The sequence below is a fragment of the Suillus subaureus genome (genome assembly GCF_016647635.1).
Source record: "Suillus subaureus strain MN1 chromosome Unknown BJ212scaffold_7, whole genome shotgun sequence".
NCBI lineage: Eukaryota > Fungi > Basidiomycota > Agaricomycetes > Boletales > Suillaceae > Suillus > Suillus subaureus.
Window position 1 is genome coordinate 515,650 of NW_024538563.1, and position 22,154 is coordinate 537,803.

The 22,154-nt window shown below is 47.8% G+C and overlaps 9 protein-coding genes across 9 annotated transcripts; 3 read left to right on the forward strand and 6 right to left on the reverse strand.

The window, feature by feature from the left end:
• Nucleotides 1-551: 551 nt before the first annotated feature.
• On the reverse strand, nt 552-886 carry BJ212DRAFT_1478042 (uncharacterized protein; the record flags this gene model as incomplete). Its single annotated transcript, XM_041339650.1, has 3 exons — nt 552-662; nt 713-778; nt 839-886. 3 exons carry the CDS (start codon nt 884-886, stop codon nt 552-554), a joined length of 225 nt encoding a protein of 74 aa, XP_041196013.1.
• Nucleotides 887-1,855: 969 nt separating this feature from the next.
• BJ212DRAFT_1265401 (uncharacterized protein) lies at nt 1,856-2,195 on the reverse strand (the record flags this gene model as incomplete). The annotated part of the gene is made up of 3 exons (XM_041330483.1): nt 1,856-1,976; nt 2,032-2,093; nt 2,142-2,195. The coding sequence occupies 3 exons, from the start codon at nt 2,193-2,195 to the stop codon at nt 1,856-1,858; spliced, it is 237 nt and encodes a 78-aa protein (XP_041196014.1).
• A 392-nt stretch (nt 2,196-2,587) lies between these two features.
• BJ212DRAFT_1550113 (MM3350-like domain-containing protein) lies at nt 2,588-4,736 on the forward strand (the record flags this gene model as incomplete). The annotated part of the gene is made up of 13 exons (XM_041341905.1): nt 2,588-2,772; nt 2,824-2,934; nt 3,019-3,055; nt 3,094-3,178; nt 3,235-3,305; nt 3,522-3,585; nt 3,722-3,750; nt 3,797-3,884; nt 3,933-4,008; nt 4,062-4,131; nt 4,178-4,552; nt 4,608-4,632; nt 4,680-4,736. The coding sequence occupies exons 1-13, from the start codon at nt 2,625-2,627 to the stop codon at nt 4,734-4,736; spliced, it is 1,236 nt and encodes a 411-aa protein (XP_041196015.1). The 5' UTR covers nt 2,588-2,624.
• Nucleotides 4,737-7,834: 3,098 nt separating this feature from the next.
• Nucleotides 7,835-8,773, reverse strand: BJ212DRAFT_1575245 (uncharacterized protein; the record flags this gene model as incomplete). The annotated part of the gene is made up of 2 exons (XM_041342131.1): nt 8,570-8,773; nt 7,835-8,515 (listed from the first exon to the last, which is right to left on the reverse strand). Exon 2 carries the CDS (start codon nt 8,360-8,362, stop codon nt 7,835-7,837), a length of 528 nt encoding a protein of 175 aa, XP_041196016.1. The 5' UTR covers nt 8,363-8,515; nt 8,570-8,773.
• A 399-nt stretch (nt 8,774-9,172) lies between these two features.
• Nucleotides 9,173-11,573, reverse strand: BJ212DRAFT_969889 (uncharacterized protein). Its single transcript, XM_041344477.1, has 2 exons — nt 11,235-11,573; nt 9,173-11,033 (listed from the first exon to the last, which is right to left on the reverse strand). The coding sequence occupies exons 1-2, from the start codon at nt 11,388-11,390 to the stop codon at nt 9,492-9,494; spliced, it is 1,698 nt and encodes a 565-aa protein (XP_041196017.1). The 5' UTR covers nt 11,391-11,573; the 3' UTR covers nt 9,173-9,491.
• Nucleotides 11,574-11,973: 400 nt separating this feature from the next.
• Nucleotides 11,974-13,986, reverse strand: BJ212DRAFT_1445443 (RAI1 like PD-XK nuclease-domain-containing protein; the record flags this gene model as incomplete). Its single annotated transcript, XM_041338117.1, has 8 exons — nt 11,974-12,083; nt 12,115-12,394; nt 12,448-12,493; nt 12,546-12,633; nt 12,682-12,920; nt 12,969-13,079; nt 13,144-13,417; nt 13,932-13,986. The coding sequence occupies 8 exons, from the start codon at nt 13,984-13,986 to the stop codon at nt 11,974-11,976; spliced, it is 1,203 nt and encodes a 400-aa protein (XP_041196018.1).
• Nucleotides 13,987-14,358: 372 nt separating this feature from the next.
• BJ212DRAFT_1336529 (uncharacterized protein) lies at nt 14,359-15,653 on the forward strand. The gene is made up of 3 exons (XM_041334942.1): nt 14,359-14,735; nt 14,787-15,318; nt 15,366-15,653. The coding sequence occupies exons 1-3, from the start codon at nt 14,726-14,728 to the stop codon at nt 15,370-15,372; spliced, it is 549 nt and encodes a 182-aa protein (XP_041196019.1). The 5' UTR covers nt 14,359-14,725; the 3' UTR covers nt 15,373-15,653.
• On the reverse strand, nt 15,506-17,935 carry BJ212DRAFT_1585982 (uncharacterized protein). The gene is made up of 8 exons (XM_041342383.1): nt 17,684-17,935; nt 17,356-17,616; nt 17,249-17,280; nt 16,976-17,040; nt 16,182-16,332; nt 16,073-16,144; nt 16,007-16,034; nt 15,506-15,952 (listed from the first exon to the last, which is right to left on the reverse strand). The coding sequence occupies exons 2-8, from the start codon at nt 17,572-17,574 to the stop codon at nt 15,824-15,826; spliced, it is 696 nt and encodes a 231-aa protein (XP_041196020.1). The 5' UTR covers nt 17,575-17,616; nt 17,684-17,935; the 3' UTR covers nt 15,506-15,823.
• A 729-nt stretch (nt 17,936-18,664) lies between these two features.
• BJ212DRAFT_1478050 (WD40-repeat-containing domain protein) lies at nt 18,665-21,670 on the forward strand (the record flags this gene model as incomplete). The annotated part of the gene is made up of 5 exons (XM_041339651.1): nt 18,665-19,617; nt 19,691-19,745; nt 19,804-19,939; nt 19,994-21,165; nt 21,221-21,670. The coding sequence occupies 5 exons, from the start codon at nt 18,665-18,667 to the stop codon at nt 21,668-21,670; spliced, it is 2,766 nt and encodes a 921-aa protein (XP_041196021.1).
• Nucleotides 21,671-22,154: the final 484 nt, after the last annotated feature.

Consider the following 22,154-nt stretch of genomic DNA (forward strand, 5'->3'; position numbering starts at 1 on the left):
TCCATTCAGGTGCTCATTTCAGAAAGGGATTTTCGTTGGGCCCATGTGCACCAGGAGCTTGCTTGCTCATTTCAGAGGTATCGATCCAGTACTGGCAACCTCGAATGTGATGTGGCTCAGGATTGATTAGAGGAAAGAGAACGCTCCTCAAAGCTTGATGAATTCGATTTTCTATTGACGGTGGCACTGACTGCCAAGCATAGTCATGAGATCTGTCAAAGATCAACATGTTACACTGCACGCATGTCACGATGTTCGATAGTGTCGATGTCAAAATCATTGATACGGAATGATCCCTAATGATCTATGTATGATGGTCTGTATTTAGTGCAAATCGATCGATGATTCTGACTCCGCGGAGCCAACCGTGATATCCGCGGTCTTGATACTATGAGTTCCAACTGCCGATCTGCCTCAAACAACTCGACCACAAAGAGACGATAGGAAAGAGAAAGGGGTTTGAAACTTCGTCTGGAAAGATTATGTCACGTGGAGATTTGGCCAAGACCAGACGCATCCTTGACGCGGCCAGCTGTTTGGAACCCCTAGAGTTACTTCTGGAGCTTGACGATATGGTCATCCGGGGTTGTGAAAGTTGCTTTTCCGTCCGCGTTCTCGTAGTATTTGGACCCGTTTGGATTCTCATAGTAAAGGAGCCGTCTCTGAAGGAAGACGGGTGAGGAACGGATTATTCAAGCGTAGCAAGACAGACGAACTGGTTAGAGTAATGGTGACCAGTACCGCGGCTCCCATAATCGCGCGTGCACCAGTGATTGCCCTAAGGACAGGGATGTTGTGTCAATTACCTACGCATACCGAAGAACACTGCGCGTCCTACCTCCTTGTTGGTGCCGTGCCCGGTAACGACGTAGTCACGATCTGTCATAGTGTTAGAGCTCAGAGTATGAGTTGTATTAGGAAGATGACTTTGTTGAGGAGATCAGTGATGGTCTTACAAATGAAGAAAGGCTCGGACTAAGAACGGGAAATGAACCCAGTCTTGGATCAAAAGACTGAGGGAAATGATTCAAGGGGAAATGAATTAATACGCTGATTGAGGCGGAGAATCAAAGGTGAACGTGCATGGGGTGTGTAACGAGGAGTGATTCCGTATGTAAAATAAAAGGATGAGTACGTACGATCGAGTCATATCTTAATAGATGGCACTTTCGAGAGAGAAGTGCTTGGACTACGTGCTGTTGTGGGTTACTGAGTCGTGTCTTACACTCATATATGCTGGCATAGCCTCTTGGTCACCTGGACGCGTCTTATCTGTAGTCATAACTTAGTAAACCGCATTTTCCCCAATAAGGTCCTGCTTACTACTGCGGCTGAGATCTGATCAAGGAATGGGATTGTTACCGCCGGTTCCCGCCATCTCAACTTGTGGAGAGAAGCAGGCCATGCCAGTGATGCGTTGATGGATGATCCGATAGTCGAAGATAGGACCACCGTACAAGGTGCGATGAAGAATCAACTGGGGTAGAACGTGGTTCCCATACGCGTCTGAGAGGCCGTATACTCATCAATGCCGCAGGGGGTGAGAGTAGAGTGAAAGGAACTTCATCAACCAAATGATACCACCTGAGTTCAACAGGACAAGACCCGGCGTGCTTCGGCTGAAAACGACGCCGAATTCCTCAACCAGCTGTGATGATTCAGGCAGGCCCATCGACGTATTAAACAATACTCATGCATTCACCATCACTGACATTTGCCAAAGTAACGACATCGATCAAAGTAATAAGAACAAAAAAGAAACATGCATGCGAGGAATCCTGGATTTGTTCAAGAACCTGATAAACTGCGTCAGAACCTAACTTTTATAGTATTAAAATGAGCAATTCACCTATAATTACTTTGAGGAACCATTGGATTTATGAGTTTGTCCGCTGGGAGTAGTGTACTGCGAGTACCCTGTGCCACTGTTGTAGTAAGTGGACCCGTTCGGGTTGCTGTAGTAATAACTCCCGTTGCTGTATATAATCAGCGCCGCCGGTCAACAATCATTCACGAACATTGAGAACGCACGTGTTTGAATAGTGGTATCCAGTGCCGCTGCTACCATGATCGCGCGAGCAGTAGTGATTGCCCTATGGTCTTGTCAATCACCGCCCCTAACTGGCAAGACGGGCACTTACTTGGTCATTGGTACCATGGCCAGTGTACGTGTAGTCTTTTCCGTTACTAGACATCTTGAACGTATAAGAGTAGTGGTAGTGGGAGATGCAAGGTGGGTGGTGCACCAGTGAAAGACGAGCTAGCGCCGGCAGTTCTTTTATCTGGTAGTGCTATTTGTTGAACTTTGTCCCTTGTTTGTTTGTCGATAAGTATATGAAATCTGTGACAAATCTTTATCAAGAATGACACGACAGATGAAATTCAATACTTGAGTTTAGTCCAAGTGATATCGATGACTGGGACACAGGTTGTGCATTATACGTGTCAAGGGCAGTCGGCGCTACTTTGAACGTGGTGGGGTCAAGATCTAAGCTTATATAATTATACTTTTAAAGTTTATACCAGTCTCCGGGACGGCGTAAGTGATATGCCTTTTTGGGTGTTATAATATGTATACAAGTTGCCTGACCCATTCTGCATGCTACGTCTGTTGAGCAGCAACCATGGATCTCGCAAAACTTTTTTCAACACTCTCGTTGGCCGGTGAGGATATTCCTCCTCGCTCTACGACGCGCCCTGCGGGCAAACCAAAATTCGTAAAGTTTCTCCCTGGAGATAATGGAGAAGGCATGCCAGAAACTTTTTTTGAGGGTGGGTGGTTCAACTCTTTCGAGGACGAGTCCTAAACATCCTACTTCCAAGATCCTCGCACATTCAACCCAAAACCGGGTCCCCATGGGCAGATTCAGACCTGGGGTATATTTCCGGTATGTGCATTACCTACCAATCCTTCCGAATCAGTTACATTGACATGTACAGTACCACAATGATAATGTATGGGACTGTAAGCAACTACCCTGAGTTTAGTAAATATGATATCCTGACTCTTAAAACTAGTTGATGGAATCCAAATGATGTATAGAACAGTAAGTTTGTAGGGATGGTTTGATCGTCTTGCTTATTTGCCTTCAGATGGCACACCAATTCTCAGTACGACAACCGCGGTGGAAAACCCTGGCCTGAAAAGCAATTCATGGATGTTCTTAAGGATCGTAAGGTAGGTACGCTTGTAGGTGACTCTGTTCTTTCCCTGAGTTGCTATTATCTTCGCAGCGCGAGCAGCTCAGCAAACTTGATCTCGCGGGCCTTGACAAGAAGGATATTGTAATCAAGATACGCTTGAAGTATATTCCTCGTATTAATGATGCCCCACTCGCCGATATCTTCTTCGAAGGTTCTTGCAGGATGCCAACGGCGACCCTCGCATATGGCGCAGGGTGCGCCTCTCAGCTGGTATGAAGATAGGCGTGTTCCAGGACAAGGTCCTTTCACCCGTTCTGAACTGGTACTTGTTTGATCTTCAGACTCCGTATGCACACTAACGCCGTCCTTTTGTATAGGGTACGAAACCTCCACTGCTACACCTTCACGGATCTCAGAGACGGCGCCGTGTTTGGTCCCGAGGTAAACTGAGCTAGTTTTAAACTATAGTCCATCTCTGATTACATGCACAGGACGCCAACGCAACAGACATAATGCATATTAACCAGGCAAGTCAGCCCAAGTAATATGTTTGGAGCTTCTGACATCTTGACCCTAGGTTGGATATGATTACCTTCCGGATGACAAGTAAGAACGTACTCACACCGTGTCACGGGATTCTGATAACACTCAGGTATATGCTCGCCCATTTGTTTTCGGAAGTGGGTGATACATTTGGGCACTTGTATGACTATGGGGACAAGTGGTACCACGAGATCGAGGTACGGTCGAATATCTTGCTCCATACCGACTGATTTTACGTCGATCAGATTGAGAAAATTTTCCTCCTCGAGGAGTCGTATGGACGTGTCCAGATACTCGATGGCAAGGGCATGTGCCCAGGTGGTAAGCTATGTTTCTAATGTACACAATGCTCCACTTATCAAACTGTCGTCCAGAAAATATGAGAGGGTCGTACCGATACCAAGACTTTCTCAAGGCCTACGACACTGATTCGTACACCGAGCAGTAGGCCCTCCCTTTGATTCACTTTCTATGCTGAACATTTCTCCAGGGTCAAGAAAAGACGCGAAATTCTTGATTGTCCAAATTACAAAGGCTTCGGCAAACCCCCTTCCCTGTTCGACATCGACGCCTTTGACATCGACCAAGCTAACGAGCGACTCGTCGCGGCACTTAGTTCGCCCAACTCAGTCAGGGCAGGCATGAAGGCATTTACCATGCCCATCAACCCTAGTGCGCAGGACTCCAGGATAGGCAAACTCAAGAAAGGCCAGAGCATTCAGCGCGAATGGGACTACGAGAGTCACGGATATTGGCAGGAGACAACGTCCAGCACGAAGGATAAAAGGAGCCAGTCGGCTTGCGCTGCTTGTGGAAAGCCTGGTGGCCAGGATCTTAAGACGTGTAGTGGTTGCAGGGCCATTTTGTAAGCGATTCTGAACACGCTGGGGTGATATGATGCTGAACGTGATGTCGTTTAGGTATTGTTCTGCCGAGCACCAGAAGGTATGATTAAGGAATTTTGCAAGTCTTGTTGCTGACGAGTAATCAAGGTACACTGGAAAGATGTACACAAGAAGCAGTGCTCGCGCAAGTACCTCGAAAAATGATACCATCACATATTATTCCCAATGCTGGTATATCATTCCTACATGGAACAATGTATAATGTATATTTGTCGTATCTTATTTCTACACCGTCATTTCGAGCTCGACCTATCACGGACCATGTGGACTTAGCTGGCGCATAAAGCAATGAGTTCGATGTGGGTAGACGTATTGGCATCATCCACGTACCTCCTCGATATTCTGTCAGATCACCCTGTGTAACCCACGGCTGCTTGTAGAGGTCCGTCGACGCTAAAGGTGGTGGCTGATCAAGCTGCAACTTCGTCCTTGACACCGATGACGCGAGTGGGAGGAACGGTCATGGCGGTGTAATTTACGGTCAATTAGAGCACATTTACCTGCAAAATAGCGCATGGGTCAATTTGTGTCAATTTGCCGGTCAACCTAGAGCGGGATCCTATGGAAAGCCGGACACTCGGGATTCCTAATTCCCGAACCCCATTCCACTTTTGCTTGATTTCGTATCACTTCAACCAATCAAGAACCTTGAGGCGGGCATAAATACCTATCACCATCATGCTGATCTTGGTGGTACAAACGCTGAACGTTGAACAGTGGTATATCTAGCACCAACGCTAAATGGTTATACCCCATTCGCTCACACCCATCTCTCGAATATGACTATAGTCTCAAATGATCCCAGTCAGTGGCCTTTCATCATTTCGTCTCTTTCTTCAAGCTACTGGATAGGTTCGTCTCATCAAGATGTCTCGATCTAACATTGACTTGCGGTTTTGCAGTTTCTGCCATCGTCGTCGTGGCATATGATTGGGGTGAGCAGGATAACGTTCAAAAACCGCTGATATTCTTATGATATTTCCAGTACTAATGCTCGGACGAGAGGTAAGTTGATGTTATCCCCAAGCAACCAACTCACTAAGAACAATGTTATAGATTGAGTTGATCTGGGTGAGTGACAGAGTCCCATATCAAAAGAAAAACAACAGAAGACAATGAATTCGGGGCAGAGGCAACGCTGGTCTCTGATGACTGTGCTGTATCTCGCTGTTCGTACCTCATGATATATACTATAGCGTGGTTGGCAAGTTGTGCTGACTCCAAATTGTTCTAGATACGCTATATTGCAATGCCATATTCTGTGTATGTTTTTGAGGACCAAGAAGTGGCGCTGTATACTAATAGCCCATCCCTCGTTATCAGTATCAGCGTTCTGCGTATGTCTCATATGCACTGTGTTTTATTCTTCTGACCAGCGGCACACAGGAAATATGACATTGGTCTCGCTCACAGATGCAGTGAGTATTCCGCAGCCGTCTCATTCCTATCCAATGAATATGCTCATTTGTAGGGGTGAGTGAGATTCTGACCATTGAACTTGGCTTGACATAATGACTCGATAGGTGTGAGTCGAGTGTTTGATCATAGTACGGGGGTGATCGCTGATTGGGTGTTTCAGGCAATATTGTGAACTACGCATTAAATGGGACAAATGTGGTCGTAGGTGTCATGTTGGGTGGTGAGTTACTTAGCTAAGTGATATTGACTCGACTGACACATAACGCAAGTCATCATGATTACTCGGTTGCATGCCATGTATCAGAGATCTAAAATCATGCTCATCTTCCTTGTTATTATCTTCCTGGCTGTTAACATCGCCTGCGGAGTAATCACGATAATAGCACTCAAGGATACCGTAGTGGGTAAGCTTTACCTGTTGGCTTGAAGAACATAACTCATTAGATAAACACCAGAGGAGTTGGTATTCTCTGGCATGTATGTGTGCCATTATGGATATGATCGGGACATCCAGCTTCTGATTACAATGGTTTGGATGTTCAACACTGTTTGGGAGATCCTCACACTGTGCCTTTCAGTCTGAATCATTGTGAAACACTTCCGTGACCTGCGACGACTCGGGCCATCGACACGATCAACCATCGGGGACTGTTTCAGAGTGCTGATAAAATCTCACGTGTTTTATTTCGCAAGGTGAGCTTGTGATGTGAATGTGGTTATCTTTTTCTGCTCAAGTTTCACACGTGCTAGCTTTGCTTGTGTCTCTTGCCTCCAGTTTGGTTATCTCTCTGCAAAGCTCTTGGTGCGCCGACCTGTCGCTGACATCTGCTTGTAACCACTGCTCATCATTTCTGCAGAATCCATATTCTGCGGGAGCTCAGATATCCTATGGTGCTTTTGAGATTTTCTTGGTCGAGATGTTTGTGCTGGGACCACGCCTCATCCTTAGCATTCGAGAATATCACACCAAGCTCGTAGCCGACTCCGACGCAGACATTAGCATGAATTTGATTGTTTTCCAGGAGCGTGTGCATATGCCAACTAGCAGTACCGTGTAGGAGAATACTTTCCGAGTGTTCTGCAGGAGGAGAAATTCGGTCGAGGATCCGTCGTGGTATTTATTCCTGTCATTGATGTCCAGACAGCTGATTCTTATGCTGTTTCAAAGTATATTTAGGACGAGACAAACCCTTTTCTTGTTATATCAACTTCTTGAAGTCGATAAACCGCCCGGCCTCACTTGCACCAAGTGGCACGCTGAAATTATCTGGAGCGTCTAGCAACCAACCCGAGTCCTTGATGCTAAGACAACTAATTCTACGTGTTTGTGGAGTTCCACTGCCTGAGTACACAGATGATGAAGAAGTGACCGAGGAGTGTGAAGGCCAGATGGATGTAGCTCATTGGTGCTCAGATACGTCTTCATCTATCTGGGCCATGGAGAAGAAACAGGAAGAAATCGCGCGGACCCGTGGTTCGACTGTATACCTCTATCACGAATGAAATGACAGGGAGATGAAGTGTGCTGAGCGGGGAGTAGAGAATTAGAGAATCGGAACTAATTATTAATGAGAAATCGATCACGATATTCTGAAATTGCATCCATACACACGTAGATCGGAGCCGTGACGGACGTATATCTGAGATCTGGTGTATGTAACTGCTACAGTACACGATTTACAACCAATGCAAAGCAAGCTCGAAGTTGTATTCCGTCGTCATTCGTGCTCAATCATAATCATAATCACAACCATACCCACCATTGTGGTAGATACCCGATCAACTCTGTTATAATATCCATTTGTTCCTGCGTAGGATGCTCTTTAAGAGTCTTCTTGTTCAGAGCACACAGTGAACACCGGTACGATGTCCATTTGAACGGCCTTGAACTCATCGCTGCCAGATCTGAAGTATTTAGTCATTAACGCTTCGAACCACAGAGGAGGAACCGAGCCATCCTTTGGATTGAAACAGCATTTGAAATGGAACGAGCCCGACCGAGTTGAAATAAGCTCGCGTCCTCGCATCATGGCGTGGAACTTGTAGGATTTGTGATCACGTTCGAGCAACACTTCTGGACATTTTTTCTCTGCGAAACGGATTAGCCAGTCATGGGGGATTGCATATCCATAGTGCTGGACGTAAGGACGACCTATGATCGGATTGATGTGCAGCTGCTTTGGTGGACGGACGAGTTCGAATGGCTCGGGTTGTTGTCTGACGAGTTGTCTCGCGGAAGTCCCAGTTTCTTGAGCTGTTGTGGTCTTCAAGTCGTTAGAGTGACAGTCACGACGAGGAGAGAAGATATTGATCGTTGCGGCTTTGAACAACTTGGAAAAAAAAGAAGGCATGTTCGTTATGGATAGGCAATGACAAGTCTCTCCAGCCTTATATAAGGTGCTGAACAAAGGGGACTGAAGTGGCGCATTATATTTGTGGTTGTACAATGGAACAGCGAGTTTTGGAAAAAAAGGCCACAGCTAACAGTGTGCTAATATTTCCAACTAGTAGGGGTGCAATTTATTAGAACAGTATTACGGCCGGTGGTGGACTCTCACCGAAACCCACAATGTTTTGCGGCGGTTGTCTTGGATAATAGACAATGCACGAACCGGTGAATCTACACTGGACCATGCTTTTGCGCACACGCACTATCTTGATGGCGAAATCTTTCGCTCTGGTATGTGGGTATGCTGCATAGTAACTCCGCTTTGTGACGGTTGCCGCAGCACATTATTAACAGCGCCAAAATTAACTGTAGCGCTTGAATCAACGTGGTGTGATAGACCCTGCATGCTCAAACTCCCATGGCCAAGGAGAAGGTTTTGTTGACGTGTAGGCATTGTATTTCTGGTTAAAAAGTGTGAGATGGTTTGTGCTAGTCAAGAAACGGTATGCATTGCGTAGCAATTGGTATTAGCACATGGCGATAAAGAAACATGGTAAAACAAGAGGTCTGGCCGTGTTAATAAATTACCATGGCAGATAGGAGAACAAGGCTGAACGGGATAGAAGAAACAACTCAAAAGATGGAGACAGATGGACGATGAAATAAATAGGTGCATCCAGTGGATGACTGGCTTGATTCACAAGACTGACAAGGAGTTTATGATGCTTCTCCAGCAGGGCTAGTGAACAACAGAAGAGAAATCATTATGGACGCAAATCCAACAGAAGGTCATGATCAAACCGCAAATGAAGAAATGGGGACTGTTAAAAATAGATAGCAATGATAATTTCCTAATTTCGAACCCTGATGCCCGATACTGACCAGTCCATGCCTTGCGGATAATATCAAAAACCAACAACAAATGGGATAGATTGCAGCGCCGTCGTCCAGCCGGGTCGAGTGGTAGATACAAGGGAGTCTGTTCTTCATGTTGATACAACAAGGATTCCGCATGATTGATGAGAAATGAATGCGTCATGGAAAGCGTGTTAGACGTGAAGGAGCCAATCGATGAGGACGGGAAAGATAAATCAAGTGCTTGCGAGGTCGATACTAGCACCGAGGACGCCGCCTCTATCATGATGGATGTCAGTGAAACCGCTGACGGTGCTATGAGTGCCTTGATAGTGGTGCCGCTGCTGCTCTTCTTCAAAAAGCTTTCTGCCGACATCCGCACGCAGGTTAGCACTCAGACCAGATTTGAGAGATACTGCTGCACGCGGCGCGGCCGTGACGGCAGGGGAGGGAGAAACATTGATAAAGTCATTGAGATTGAATGGGACATTGCCCGGAGTGGGTGGAGCGTGAAGGCTGTTTGAGGGCGAACCCGAATAACCGTTTGAAGTATCACTGTGCCTAGAAGGTGAAGGTGGAGATGGTAACAGTGATGAGGATTCAGCACTCAAAGTTGGGGTGGGTGGAATAATTGTTGACTCTAAAGATGGCGCAGGCGCGAGAGACCCAGAGGAAACGGCATCCAATCGCGATGGCTGGCTCAAAGACTGCGTACCATCTTGGCTAGATGGTAAAGTCTCTGTAAAGCTGCGCTCCGATCTCAGCGAGCTTCTGGTGTCCTGGCCTGCAAAAAGGATCTTTCCCTTTGTAAGGAGAGATGCGGAACCGCTTCCAAGGGCTCTGTAGGCTGCAAGATCTTGGGTATCCCTCTCCCGGGTAGTTGTAGGGCGTGCGGGCGAGGGCGATGTATGTAGATAAAGCATAAGTTTGGCCGCCTCCTCGTCATCTGCACGAGGCGTCGAATACATATTATCGCCTGAGTCACGGGGTGGAGTAGCTGCCCGAGGCATGTTAAATGATGACTCGGCTGACGGCAGCAGCGAAGTCGCTGCTGTCGTTGTGCGAGCAGAACTTTGTGCATATTGCGACAAAGACTGGAATGAACTCGCATCAGACGCGGTAGAGAGCGTGGACCGCGGAGATGATACGCTAGCTACGGAAGGACGCGACTGGAGAAGCGATGTCAGAGTAGCCACAGCCTGCCTCTCTACATCCGCCGAGTCTGCCACGGACGCCTTCTGCTTGCCTTTGTCGGCCCGTTTGGGTTTGGGCCGGGTAACGTCCTCCTTACGGCTACGGGACTGCGCGCGGGTGCTCTCTGCTATGCTGCGTATGGCAGACGCACGATCCGATCCTCGGGACCGAGATCCGGCAGTCGAGCGAGCGGCTGCTTGGACAGGAGGATCTGTTGAGTTGCGAACAGTTCGAGCTTGTTTCGACGGAGGAGGTCCGAGGAGGGTGGTGAACAGGCTCTGAGTCGCGTTGGGACTGGAACCTGTCATAGTCGTGGGATAGTGGGAACGAGGAACGGATGGGGAAGAAGTCCCAGATATGGCGGGAGGAGCCATAGCTCCACGCCGTGCGACTGTGCCTTGTGTGGCGGGGTTGTTGTAATAGTTATTCCCAGCGGCGGCCTTGCGCTTAGTGCCGATCAGGCGCGGCGGGGCAGCAGCCAGGGTACGGGTTTTCGCCTCGAGGTCAGTCAGTTTGACATGAGGAATATTATGGGTGGCCTTGTATGAGGCATACGACAAACGGGCGCGAAGATTGCGCGTCACCTAGGAGAGGAAGATAGGAGTATGTTAGCATCCTCGTATTATATCACGACCGCGCCCCACACATAGCAATCTCAGCGGGGGATCCGGTATACGGGCACCATAAAGTAAACAATATTCTGAGTGCCCTTCCATATCGTTGGCGCGAATGAGCGCCCTCCAACGCGTCCCGCGAAGTGCTCAGTCTGAAATGAAATAACTCACCATCGAAAGCTCCGTGCTTGCCATGACTTTCTGGATAGCTTTCAGCCTATCCTCCTTCTCTAATGGATCCACATCCATTGATGTAGAAGGGCTGTAGGGCTGTAGGTAGGTCGTTGGCGGGGATGCTGAGGTCACCGAAGACGACGGAGTCGCCATAAGGAGCGCGTCGCTGGGAGTTTCTAGTGATTATATACAGAATAAAGCACAATATATCACAGTGGGAGCGTTTGACCGTAAGTCGTAAGACCTGGGGACCGTTACAGATGACCAAGAGAGGATGCTGGTCGCTGTGTGGGACGTCGAGGAGCGCGTTAAGGAATGGAGCACGCGCGACGACGCGCTAGGCTTATTCATCCGAATTCCCACGGGTTGATTTACCCGCACCCGCAGGTTTGTGCCTGTTTTTACCCGCAAATAACCAATATTGGTTCAGAATTCACAGAGAAATATTCTTCACGCTCAACGAGAAAGTCATATCGAAAACGTTTTTATCTACACTTTCCTTCACGCTGATCGGGAGCGTGTAGTGCGTCCTGGACAGAAACCATATGGTCGAAGTGGGTTATGTTTGATCGGTGGGGATCGGTCGCTTGCACGACATGGGATTGAGATAACAGGATACAGACTTGATGGCAAGATAACCGGAGTTCACGTGTCTAAAAGACGTCTCGCGAGAATATAGCCGTAACCTGGCTGAGGTCATGAGATGAGCATATGATCCATGAACGCCCATTTTAGTTCATATCTTCCATCCAGAAGGCACTACAACAGTTCCTACCTTGGACGACGCTCCTTCACTTCTTGTTTGGGTTCTAACTTCTGAGTCGTACGCGACAGCGCCATTCATTTCTTCCCAATACCATCTCGGAAGAAATCCCACGCGATCTTCCCTCTCCTTCGATGTCCTTGACGTCCACATCATCTAGCAAAACAGCAGAGACCCCTGTCTTTGGCGTGAATTTGATACGCCAGACATTACTCTTTGAGCCTCTTCTGATGGTGTTCCTGAGGAAAGATAGAAAACAATCTCCCCACGATAAACAAACATTGGGATCCCAGGCGCCAGGCTTTCCTCGAACCAGGCGAGGTATCTGTACAGTCCGAAAGACTTGCGTAGTCGTCAAATATCCTGATGGCTTCCTAAATCCAACAAAGACCTCCTGTATTGCAGTGTATTTATAAGATGGTCCTGGTTCAGTGTCATTTTGCATACCGGAACTCCTAGCAGAAACGACTGGAAATAGAATTTCAAAAGCTTCCTGTCGCATGGTCTCAGGGGGTGTAGATGTCTGAAACGCAGATGATGCTTACTTTTCAAACTTGGCTTCGTCTTGTGGGCCACGTATTGATAGTGAAGTTTTGAGTTCCACGAAGTTATCAGTATTTCCTGCATATTTTCCTGCAACAAATAACGTCTCCTTATCCATTAACGCAAATTGACACATACCTCGAACGCAGTCTACTTCTCCGCCAATGATGATCCGTGTATCACCCAACTTGGTTTTCACAACACTGCACCACTGAACATTGGTATCAACATCGCCACCCCAACCAACAGCGCCCGATGTACCAGAGGGGGAACCAGAGGCATCATGTTCATGTTCGTCTGGAGTTGATGATGTGCAATACGATTCAAATGAATATCCATAGTAAGACTGAAGTCGATGCCGAGGTTCCAGATCGCTCCTTCATCAGCGTAAGCAAGACACACATGTAAGACGAAAAAAGCTTCACTTTTCCTTTAGTTTTGCATCTGATAGATGCTCCTCGAAGTACATAGTACCATCGACACACATCACATTGAGCTCCCAAATATCTCGCTCTTCGTAAGGTGCCGTCAATATTCTCCCTCACCAAAAGCATTCCCCAGGTAAACAAATATCATACAGTGAATGAGATGACATCTCACTTGGTGATAACCCCTCTCCAGCTTATCACCCCAATCTCGGGATTTTGCCCATTGAGACTTTTCTTGAACCGTGACCACGCGCTCAATAAACCATCAATGCGTCCACGTTCTTCCGGGCGCCGTGTCCAATTCTCGTAACCATAATTGAGATCTGCGCCATGCGGAGGATTGACGAAATAGCGCAATGCAGAGTCATCAAATTGTAGAACGCGAGAGGGTGAATAGGAAAACGTGAGAAGTTGACTAGGGCGCTGAAACGCGGGTGGATGTGAGGCTGGATGTGAAAGCTTGGGAAGGCAAGAGCGTAATCGCTTTCTAATTTGGCTTTAGCCACCTTTCCAGTTGGTGAGGGGTCATCCTCTGCCGGTCGCTTGAGACCCATTAGATTTGTTAGTACTTGCTGGTTGGTGGTGGTCAGGTAGTTTGTTTATTTCAGAAGCTTTTGCCAAACAACAGCTTTAGGAGGTAACACGTGACAGCTTGACAGGTCAGCTCGTGCCCAAGTAGTCACATTTGGAAGCGACAACAAGCTGGCTGGTGTAAGGTGCATTTTGCCCTCATTCATCACGCAAGTCAAATGGTTCATCTCCGTTTTATGCCGCAAAAGTAATATCAAGGCAACGTGCTGAACAGCCCTCTCGAATTAATTTCAGAGCACTTCGGATGCCTCGTTGACTCGGAAGTTGTACAGTTCGCGCGCACATGAGCCTGCTGCAAGCTTCATTGCCTCCAATAACGGCAAGAATGATTCGTTAGATGTAACCCGTTAAACTGAAATGAATGCTTACCCAGCACCTGAATGTCAGCGTCAAGCACAAGCTCAGGATGCTGATTCATGCCCATGACACATTTTACCTACAATTAATGGCTCACGGAGGCGTGAACCTGGTGAGAACCGTGAGAGTCTAGACACATACCTTTTTTAGTATCGTCCGTTGGAGCTCAATGATTGGAGGAACTCTCAACCGAATTTTGTCATTCAACTGACAAACAGGTCTGCGCTGGCAAAGCGCTTACTTCAGGCTTCAGCGCTTCAGCTCTGAAGTAAAATCCAACGGTTCAGCTTGTGCAGGTAAGTGTGATTCACAACCTGCAGCACTCAGTACTAGCCAAATCAGTCACTAGCACTTCTTGGCGTTAATATTGCGAAAGATGCTGTCATCTTTCTCCTTAAGTTACTCTATTAGCATTGAGACGTGTCATTCAACATTTACCCAGGCTCGCCAAGTCCAACTTGAGCTGTTCGATCTTGTTGTCGCATCGTCACTAGTCCAGCAGCTATGGGGCCCCGGCACTTCCTACTACCAATACATATCATCCGTGATCCGATATATAGCTTGCATCTTCGGCGATCTGGCAGGGCGGGTGAACACGTAACGGTACCGTCGACGAAACATGCCGCATCAGTCACCAAAGCACCGCTCCGTCCTTACTACTGCAAACACGAAGTGACTGCGTGTCCGGGTCGAAGTGCCGTGGTTCATTAGCATGTACCTATGCTCTCATAAGTAAGCTAGGGTTGCTTCCTCCACCCCCTCAGTTTTTCTCCTCTGTACACCAGTAAGCACTAACGATTCCCGTCATGATTTTCTGTTAGTATTCGCTACCCACTTCTTCGCTTAGTCACTAACAACCTGGTAAAGTTACGAAGAAGCCTAAACCATCTGCGCTTCCTCCCGGATGGCCATCACCATTCCACAACAAGTGTAGCCAACGAGACTGCCACTACGCTAATAACCCGCAAAGCGTCAAAGGTGTTTACCAATGTCGCGGCGTCCCCGGAGGTTTCTACTGCGAGGGTACATACAAGATCGCATCCACTCGAGCGCGTGAGACAGAGCACTATCTGCAAGAAATGGCCATGGCTCGTAGGTCAGCTGAGGAGGAACAGAGAAAGCGCACGACATCGGAGATGAGGCGGCCTGAGAGGCTTCCTGAGCTCGGGACGCGACGGGGAGGGACGAACCTGTCTAACAGGAGAATACCAGATGAGCGGGACCTCCGACCCGGTTTTGGGCAAGCTCCTCGCATTACGAGAGGTACGGAAAACAGGAGGCCGCAAGCGGGTGCACCATATTCAGGTCATCGCCCGTCACAATCCGAAATAGAGTCGGAGTACAAGACTGACCAAATTCTGATGCATCTCTATCCCGAACGAGAGATCCGACCAAGATGGTGAGTAATACGCTGGTCTATCAGAACTGATGCTCATCAACTCGTAGGATATAATGAACACACTGCACGAGCCTCGCATCCTATGTATTTTTGGGCCTTCCAGAGCCAGAATGATGATTATATGATTCCTGACACGATATTACTTACATACGTCCTATCAGGACAACTACACGTATTCTATTTTACTATTACTTCGTGTCACTTATACTTCATGGACCACAAGAGAAACTAAATGACTATTCGATCAAGATGCACTCTGGACCAGTGCTGCTACTGCCTTCTGCGACCTAGGTGCGATCGAAACTGAGAAGATTTTTGGATGGCTACAAAGAGACTCGTGAAGAAGAGCGGCACACATTCAACTTAATTAAACGACCTATGGACATGATCGCACTGGCTTGTACTGATCAATGGATATCAATTTCGCATCCGAACTCGTCTACAAGCTTCTTTACGTCGAAAACAGCAGGAACGGACACGCATCATGCATATCAATCTAAACTGATCAACGAGATACCCATTCCAACACAGCTCCTGAGTCTTGTTTAACGTTCTCGTTGCAGTATTTTAGCTGAAATACCTTGTTCTGGATCCACGTTGCTGTACAAGGTTCATCCGAAAGTGTTCCGCCCTCCTTAATATAACGTTCAGGCATGAACACAAAGGGTTCAGGGTAGTGTGTACATACAAACCTTTTATCGCGTGTCATCATCGCCCTGTCGAAGTCCATCAGATTATCAAACGAGGAACTTACTTTATGTGATCAGATCTGAACCATCTAACGTAAGTGGCATCTTCTAGATGCATACCCAAGTTAGCAAATGGCCTATGAGGGGATGTTCTCACCCAGTGGTGTGACTGACACATTGCAGGACTTCGCGATACGTGGCCTCGAGGTAGACCGTGGACTTCCTATCACCATTCCGGTGCTTCGGGCGTCTTGACTGATATCTGTTTGAGCTTTATTTTTCCCTCCGGCCAACATAGCCTTCACCATCATGAAAGCAGACAGCGCTGCAGGATGATGTATATTATTACTACAGAGATATCAGCAAGATGAACTACGTCGCTGGGTGGATACGATGCGAATGGTTTCATCACCATCAGCATTCTTGTTGCAAATAGAGTATGAAAAATAAAAACACATCCGCGTAAGTTTGTTCCTGTTCCATTCTTTGAGGTTCACACTGGTGCGACGTTTAGGTGGACAAGAAACGGCAAATTTCGATTCAAAGTGAATGAATGTGCTATGTTTGTACAGGATATAGTGATTAAAGGGGATATTTCAGGGAAAGTTTTCGAGCAAAGGCACGAAGCGCCTCCCGGTCTTGAAGGGACTTGTCCTGAGGAAAAGGTGAGCTGCGAGGGCGGGCGGGCCGCCTCGCTGAGTCTCGACTAAGTCAGCAACGACATTGGAGAGTGGCGAGGCGCTGACTCGTGCAGCGCGCGATGAAAGAGGGAGAGGAGGGTGGGGAAAAAAAAGCTATGACGACGAAGTGCACGGGGTGACCGGTGAACGGTCGTCGTGGCGGAGAGGTGCGAACGTCGCTTCTGTTGTTCACTTGAAGACTTAACTCTATCTTCTCCGGTCGTACCTCGCTACGCAATAAAGTAGCAATTAATGCGGTGCTGTGCCATCAGCTTTCGGTGCACGCACTTTGACCAACGACGAGTTCGGCGTCCCTGACGCCAACACCGACAGAGAAATCAGCATTCAGCTGTCTGAGGCCCAGGTCCTGATAGCAATCCGGTCTACAGTATGCTTTGTTCCTCTCCCGCTGATTGCCCGATCAGCGATGGCTTCCGCGGAACCATTTCATGACTGTACAAGATCAAGACTTGCATCATGTTGCATGTGCATTACCGTTAACACCGTGAACCCAAAACTCCGACCATATAAATCGAGCGGAAGAAAATGGGCGATGCTCACGTTCGCGGTTGAACTTTCGTTGTGTGGAACAGCTAAGATGTTATGGATCATCTGGGAACCTCGCTAAGCTGAAGGCTCCGATATGAAAGCATTGCTTGGAGACTTACTGTCAGTCCGAGCACCGACTTCCATACGCGAAATACGCGCTGTTTTTTACCTTCCAAAATTCTTATTACCGATCTTCCCTTCTGCAGCGATTTTGCCACGTTGTTCCCATTGCAGTTCATTGTACTGATACAATCCATCAACTGTCCTGCTGGAACATCCAAGGTTTTCAGATGTTCGCGCTTCAGGATCTCCATAACTGAAATTAACCGAGGGATCATAAATCGAGCAACATCGGCGTGGGAAGTGTGCAGCGTCAGTGACTTGTCAGGATTTCCCGAACCCATGTTTTGTCAGATGAACAGTCAACGGAAAAGCGACAGAACTAACCTGGAAAAAGTCCGATCCATACTTGACCCAATATCTGATTTTGCCCTGCCTTGTCAGATTGCAAATCAGTCGTGACCATTTCCTCACAACTACTAGAGGCGTGTCTTTGTGAAATGTATTTTCGGTGTGTGGTGAATCTCAAGGAGGGATGCGCATGAGTGGAAGGAGGGGTTTTTGAAACTGGTAATGTATGCAGGTCTTCCGAAATATCAGTGGCCCCCTTTTGGGTTTTTTTTAACGTGAATGTGCAGGTTTACCCTTGCTGTGCGATACAGCCCCACCGTGAATCGTGATAGGCACATCGCTCAGTAAACCCCTCATGATCAATCTCCTCCTGATGAAAGATATACCTGATTATGAAGGGGCTGCTGGATCTCTGGTCAAACCTCTATATGGAGACAGTCTTTCGGTCACGGATACATTCCCCGCTGAAGTATTTTGTCGAGTGCGTACATCGACTCTAAGCGTCTCTCATCCCCATCGAAATCGCACGTGCAGGTTCGTTTGGTATTGGGACTTAGCTGACTCACGACTTTAGTAAGAAGAGCAGTAGGAGAACAAAGCAGGCGCTGAATATAGTGGTTCAACTGATGGGAAGTAGTACTGGGCAGAAATCCAACTCTCCTCGGATCAACGCCCACGCTGGTGAGGTCCACAGTACGTTCCTCGTCAACCTCGAATGACATAATCATGCGTTCCAGATATGTTATCGCTCTTACCTCTTGCTATGTACTATACAGCACCTTCGCCATTCAGCCACAGATCCTCCATGTACTTGCTCGCGCCTTTTCCCGCGTCAGCGTTGTTCTATTAACATGCGCTGAGGTGAGTATCTTGCACCGTGTAGTTGACACACTCGCTAACATGTAACCTAGTCTTTACTAGGTATTTATTATTAATATAAGCGTTGATCTATTAACATCTACTGAGTCTTTACTAGACTTCCTAGACCACTGACCGTCTATCTCCCTGTTTACCAACATGTCGGAATTGCTTGATAGAGCAAAGAAAGCATATCGTATTGCAAGAAGGCGCGCAACGCCGACGCAGACAACCCAGCGGGCGCCAATACAAACGATGCGAGTGCACACGGAGAAAGTGTGGGCAGTCGCATTTTTTAAAGACGGCCGACGGATCGTCACTCCCTCAAAGGATAGAACCCTGCGAATCTGGGACGTGGAGACAAGAGTACTGTTGGGAGGCCTATTCGAGGGACACAGTGACCGTGTGTATTCAGTCGCTGTATCACCAGACGATAGGCGATTTGCAAGTGGTGGAGAAGCTGGAGCCATCATCATCTGGGATGTGGATAGGAAGCAGATGCTATTTAAACTGAAGAAGCATATAAACCTGGTTTCGTCGGTGTGTTTCTCTCCCGATGGAAAGAGACTCGCAAGCGGGTCACTGGATAAAACAGTTGTTATATGGGATGCGAAGACTGGTGCTGTCCTCTCAACACTTCAGAGTGCTCGAGGTTCGGTGTTTTGTGTCGCCTTCAGCCCGGATGGGCGACAATTAGCGTCCGGCGAACAGGGTACTGTTCGGGTTTGGAGCACCAGTAACGCTGAGCTTTTGTTCGACATTGACTTCGCTCACCAAGGTTGGGTTAAAAGTGTTGTGTGGACACCCGACGGCCAGCAACTCGTCTCTGCATCACACAACCAAACAATCAAGTTTTGGGACTCGTCGAATGGGACCGAGATTGGCCAACCTTGCACCGGTCACACTCACGACATCAACTCACTTGCCATTTCTTCTGATCCCTCCTTCATTGCAGCCGTCTCGTTCGATAAGACTGTGCGCCTGTGGAGCACTGAGTCACACAAGCAGATAGGACAACCACTCAAACACACCACACGTGTTTCTTGTGTCGCAATCTCTCGTAATGGAGAACTGCTCGTGAGTGGAGACTACGATGGAAATCTTCAGCTCTGGTCCATCGAGAACATACTTTCCGCAACTGCTCGAGACGGATTCCTCATACTATTTATATCTTGCGCACCGCAGTAAGGTGAAGTTGGGCCAAAACCTTTATGCGGAGGCCCTTTCGGACGCAGAAAAGGTGCGGACGATATCTGTCGTTGTTTTAACATTTGTGATGATATTCGTAAGTCATCGAGCTCAACCCTACGTCTTATCTCGGGCGCGAACTGAAGCATGCGGCGCTTCGTGGATCGCAGCGCTATGATGATGCATTCGAGGCCTTCACAATCATGCCCTCCAAGTTAGATGATGCGCGCGACTCACAGATACGACGTAAGCTCCAAACAACTCGAGCGCCGATTTGAATATCACTTACAATTTTTGCAGAGCTACGCCGGCAATCCGTCAGTACATCTCAAGTAGAAGATGCTATTCGACGAGCCATTCAAGCCAAACTGGAAAACGCTCCACTTCGTCTAATCAACACTATCACTGGGCATATATGTGATCGAAATGCACAGATCAACGCATTCAGGAAGAGCACAGAGTACAAAAAGCTTTTGCATTCATTGGTGATGCACGCGCCCCTCCAAACAGAACTCATCAAAGAAGCCGTTGCGACGTACTTCAGCTGGGTCATGTTGTCCCATAGATGGGAAACCAAGGAGCCACTACTGCACGACATTCAGGGCAGGGGCATATACGACTTGGATGCGGTCGGAACCATTGTGAAGTTGCAGAAGTTTTGCAAAGTCGCTCGCAATGCGGGGCATTGCTGGGCGTGGAGCGATACGTGCTGCATCGACCAGAATAATAACATCGAGCTCCAACAATCAGTCAATTCCATGTTCATTTGGTATCACTACTCAGCGCTCACTGTCATTTACCTATCGGATGTTCCTCCTTCGTCAGAATCCGGCGCGCTCGCAAACAGTATTTGGAACACGCGAGGATGGACCGTTCAGGAGTTTCTCGCTCCTAAAATTGTTCTCTTCTACCAGGCAGATTGGACCCTATATCTTGACGACCACTCACGCAACCATAAGGAGTCTGTCAGTATCATGAGGGAGTTGGAGGATTCAACTAGTATAAATGCGCGGGCGCTCGTCAACTTCCATCCGGGGATGGGGAATCCCCGCGAGAAACTTCGATGGGCGTCGAACCGTGAGACCACGAGGGAGGAAGACATTGCCTACTCTTTGTTTGGCATCTTTGATGTCAGCCTTGCTGTTATCTACGGAGAGAAAAGACAAAAAGCGCTCGGACGACTCTTACAGGAGATCATAGCCTACTCAGGCGACATCACAGCCCTTGATTGGGTGGGACAATCGTCCAACTTCAACAGCTGTCTGCCAGCCGACATTTCCTCATACAAGGCTCCGCCATTTACATTGCCATCCCTATCCGAAGACAAGATGCAGAATTCGGTCTCCACGCTGCGAAATGCTGTGGCTGTGGAGTCGGCTTTGAATATGTATACCCTCCTTGAGAAGCTCAGTGTTCCTCGTTTTGCCAATGCCAGACTGCAGTTGCCTTGTATCGCATTTCCTCTGACGGAAGTCAGGCGGAGGACCTGGTCAATATGGGGACCAATGTTTTACTTATGATGTCAAGGCAGATGGGCTTCACGACCTGTCAATCACCACGGAAGACCAGCTGGTTCAATTCTGGCCTGGAAGACCTGTTCGGCGGACGGTTTTGCTCATTCGTCCATGGACTCGTTATCTCCTCGAGCTGTCTGACTTCGCAGAACTGCCGGACTTTGCAGAACCGCCCGACATTAACGAGGAGAGTAGCGTGGAAGATTATTGGTCTGCGCTTGAGTCTCCATCACCTGATTCACCTCCCGAGTCTCTCGGAGAACATGGACCAGTTCATTCGGAGTGCGAGCGGGCGTTTCGATTGGTCGTTCACCTTGGACAGCCCTTTAGTGCGTTCTTACTAGCGCAGCAGCGTGGTGGGGAGTATAGGAGAATCGCCTCAGATAATAATATCATCGCGCAAGTTAGGGACGCGACTTCCGTTGATAACATGATGGACGTCAGAACACTAGAGATATTGTAGGAACACGGCACATACCTTTGACAGCACTTACATGGAACAGTACCCCTAAAATATTGTCTCTCGTATTAAATTGTACTTATGACATACTATCTAGTAATAGTCTCATCTCAGTCTCAAACTATAGCAACGGAGAAGGAGAAAATTCGAGCGGAAGCGCTTCCTACGCTTGTCCAGACTCATGAATTTCATCCGGCGTCCTATAATATGTATAATGTCTCCAATGTTAACAAGCGAGCAGCAATTTGCATATGGAGGTCAGTGACAGGTAAAGATGATGAAGATGCTGCTGCCAGGACTGAGTGGTGTGCCCCGGAGAGAAAAGAAAAGAATGTCAACTTTGTCGAATGCTTTTGGTAAGTGTTTTTGTATTCTCTGCAAACCACAATTTGTAGTTTTCCATAGAGAATCCCCATGATAATGGAGTCCCTTCGTCGAGAATTATAGCTACGCAGTGGGTCGAATTTCATACGAGACATCTTGACGA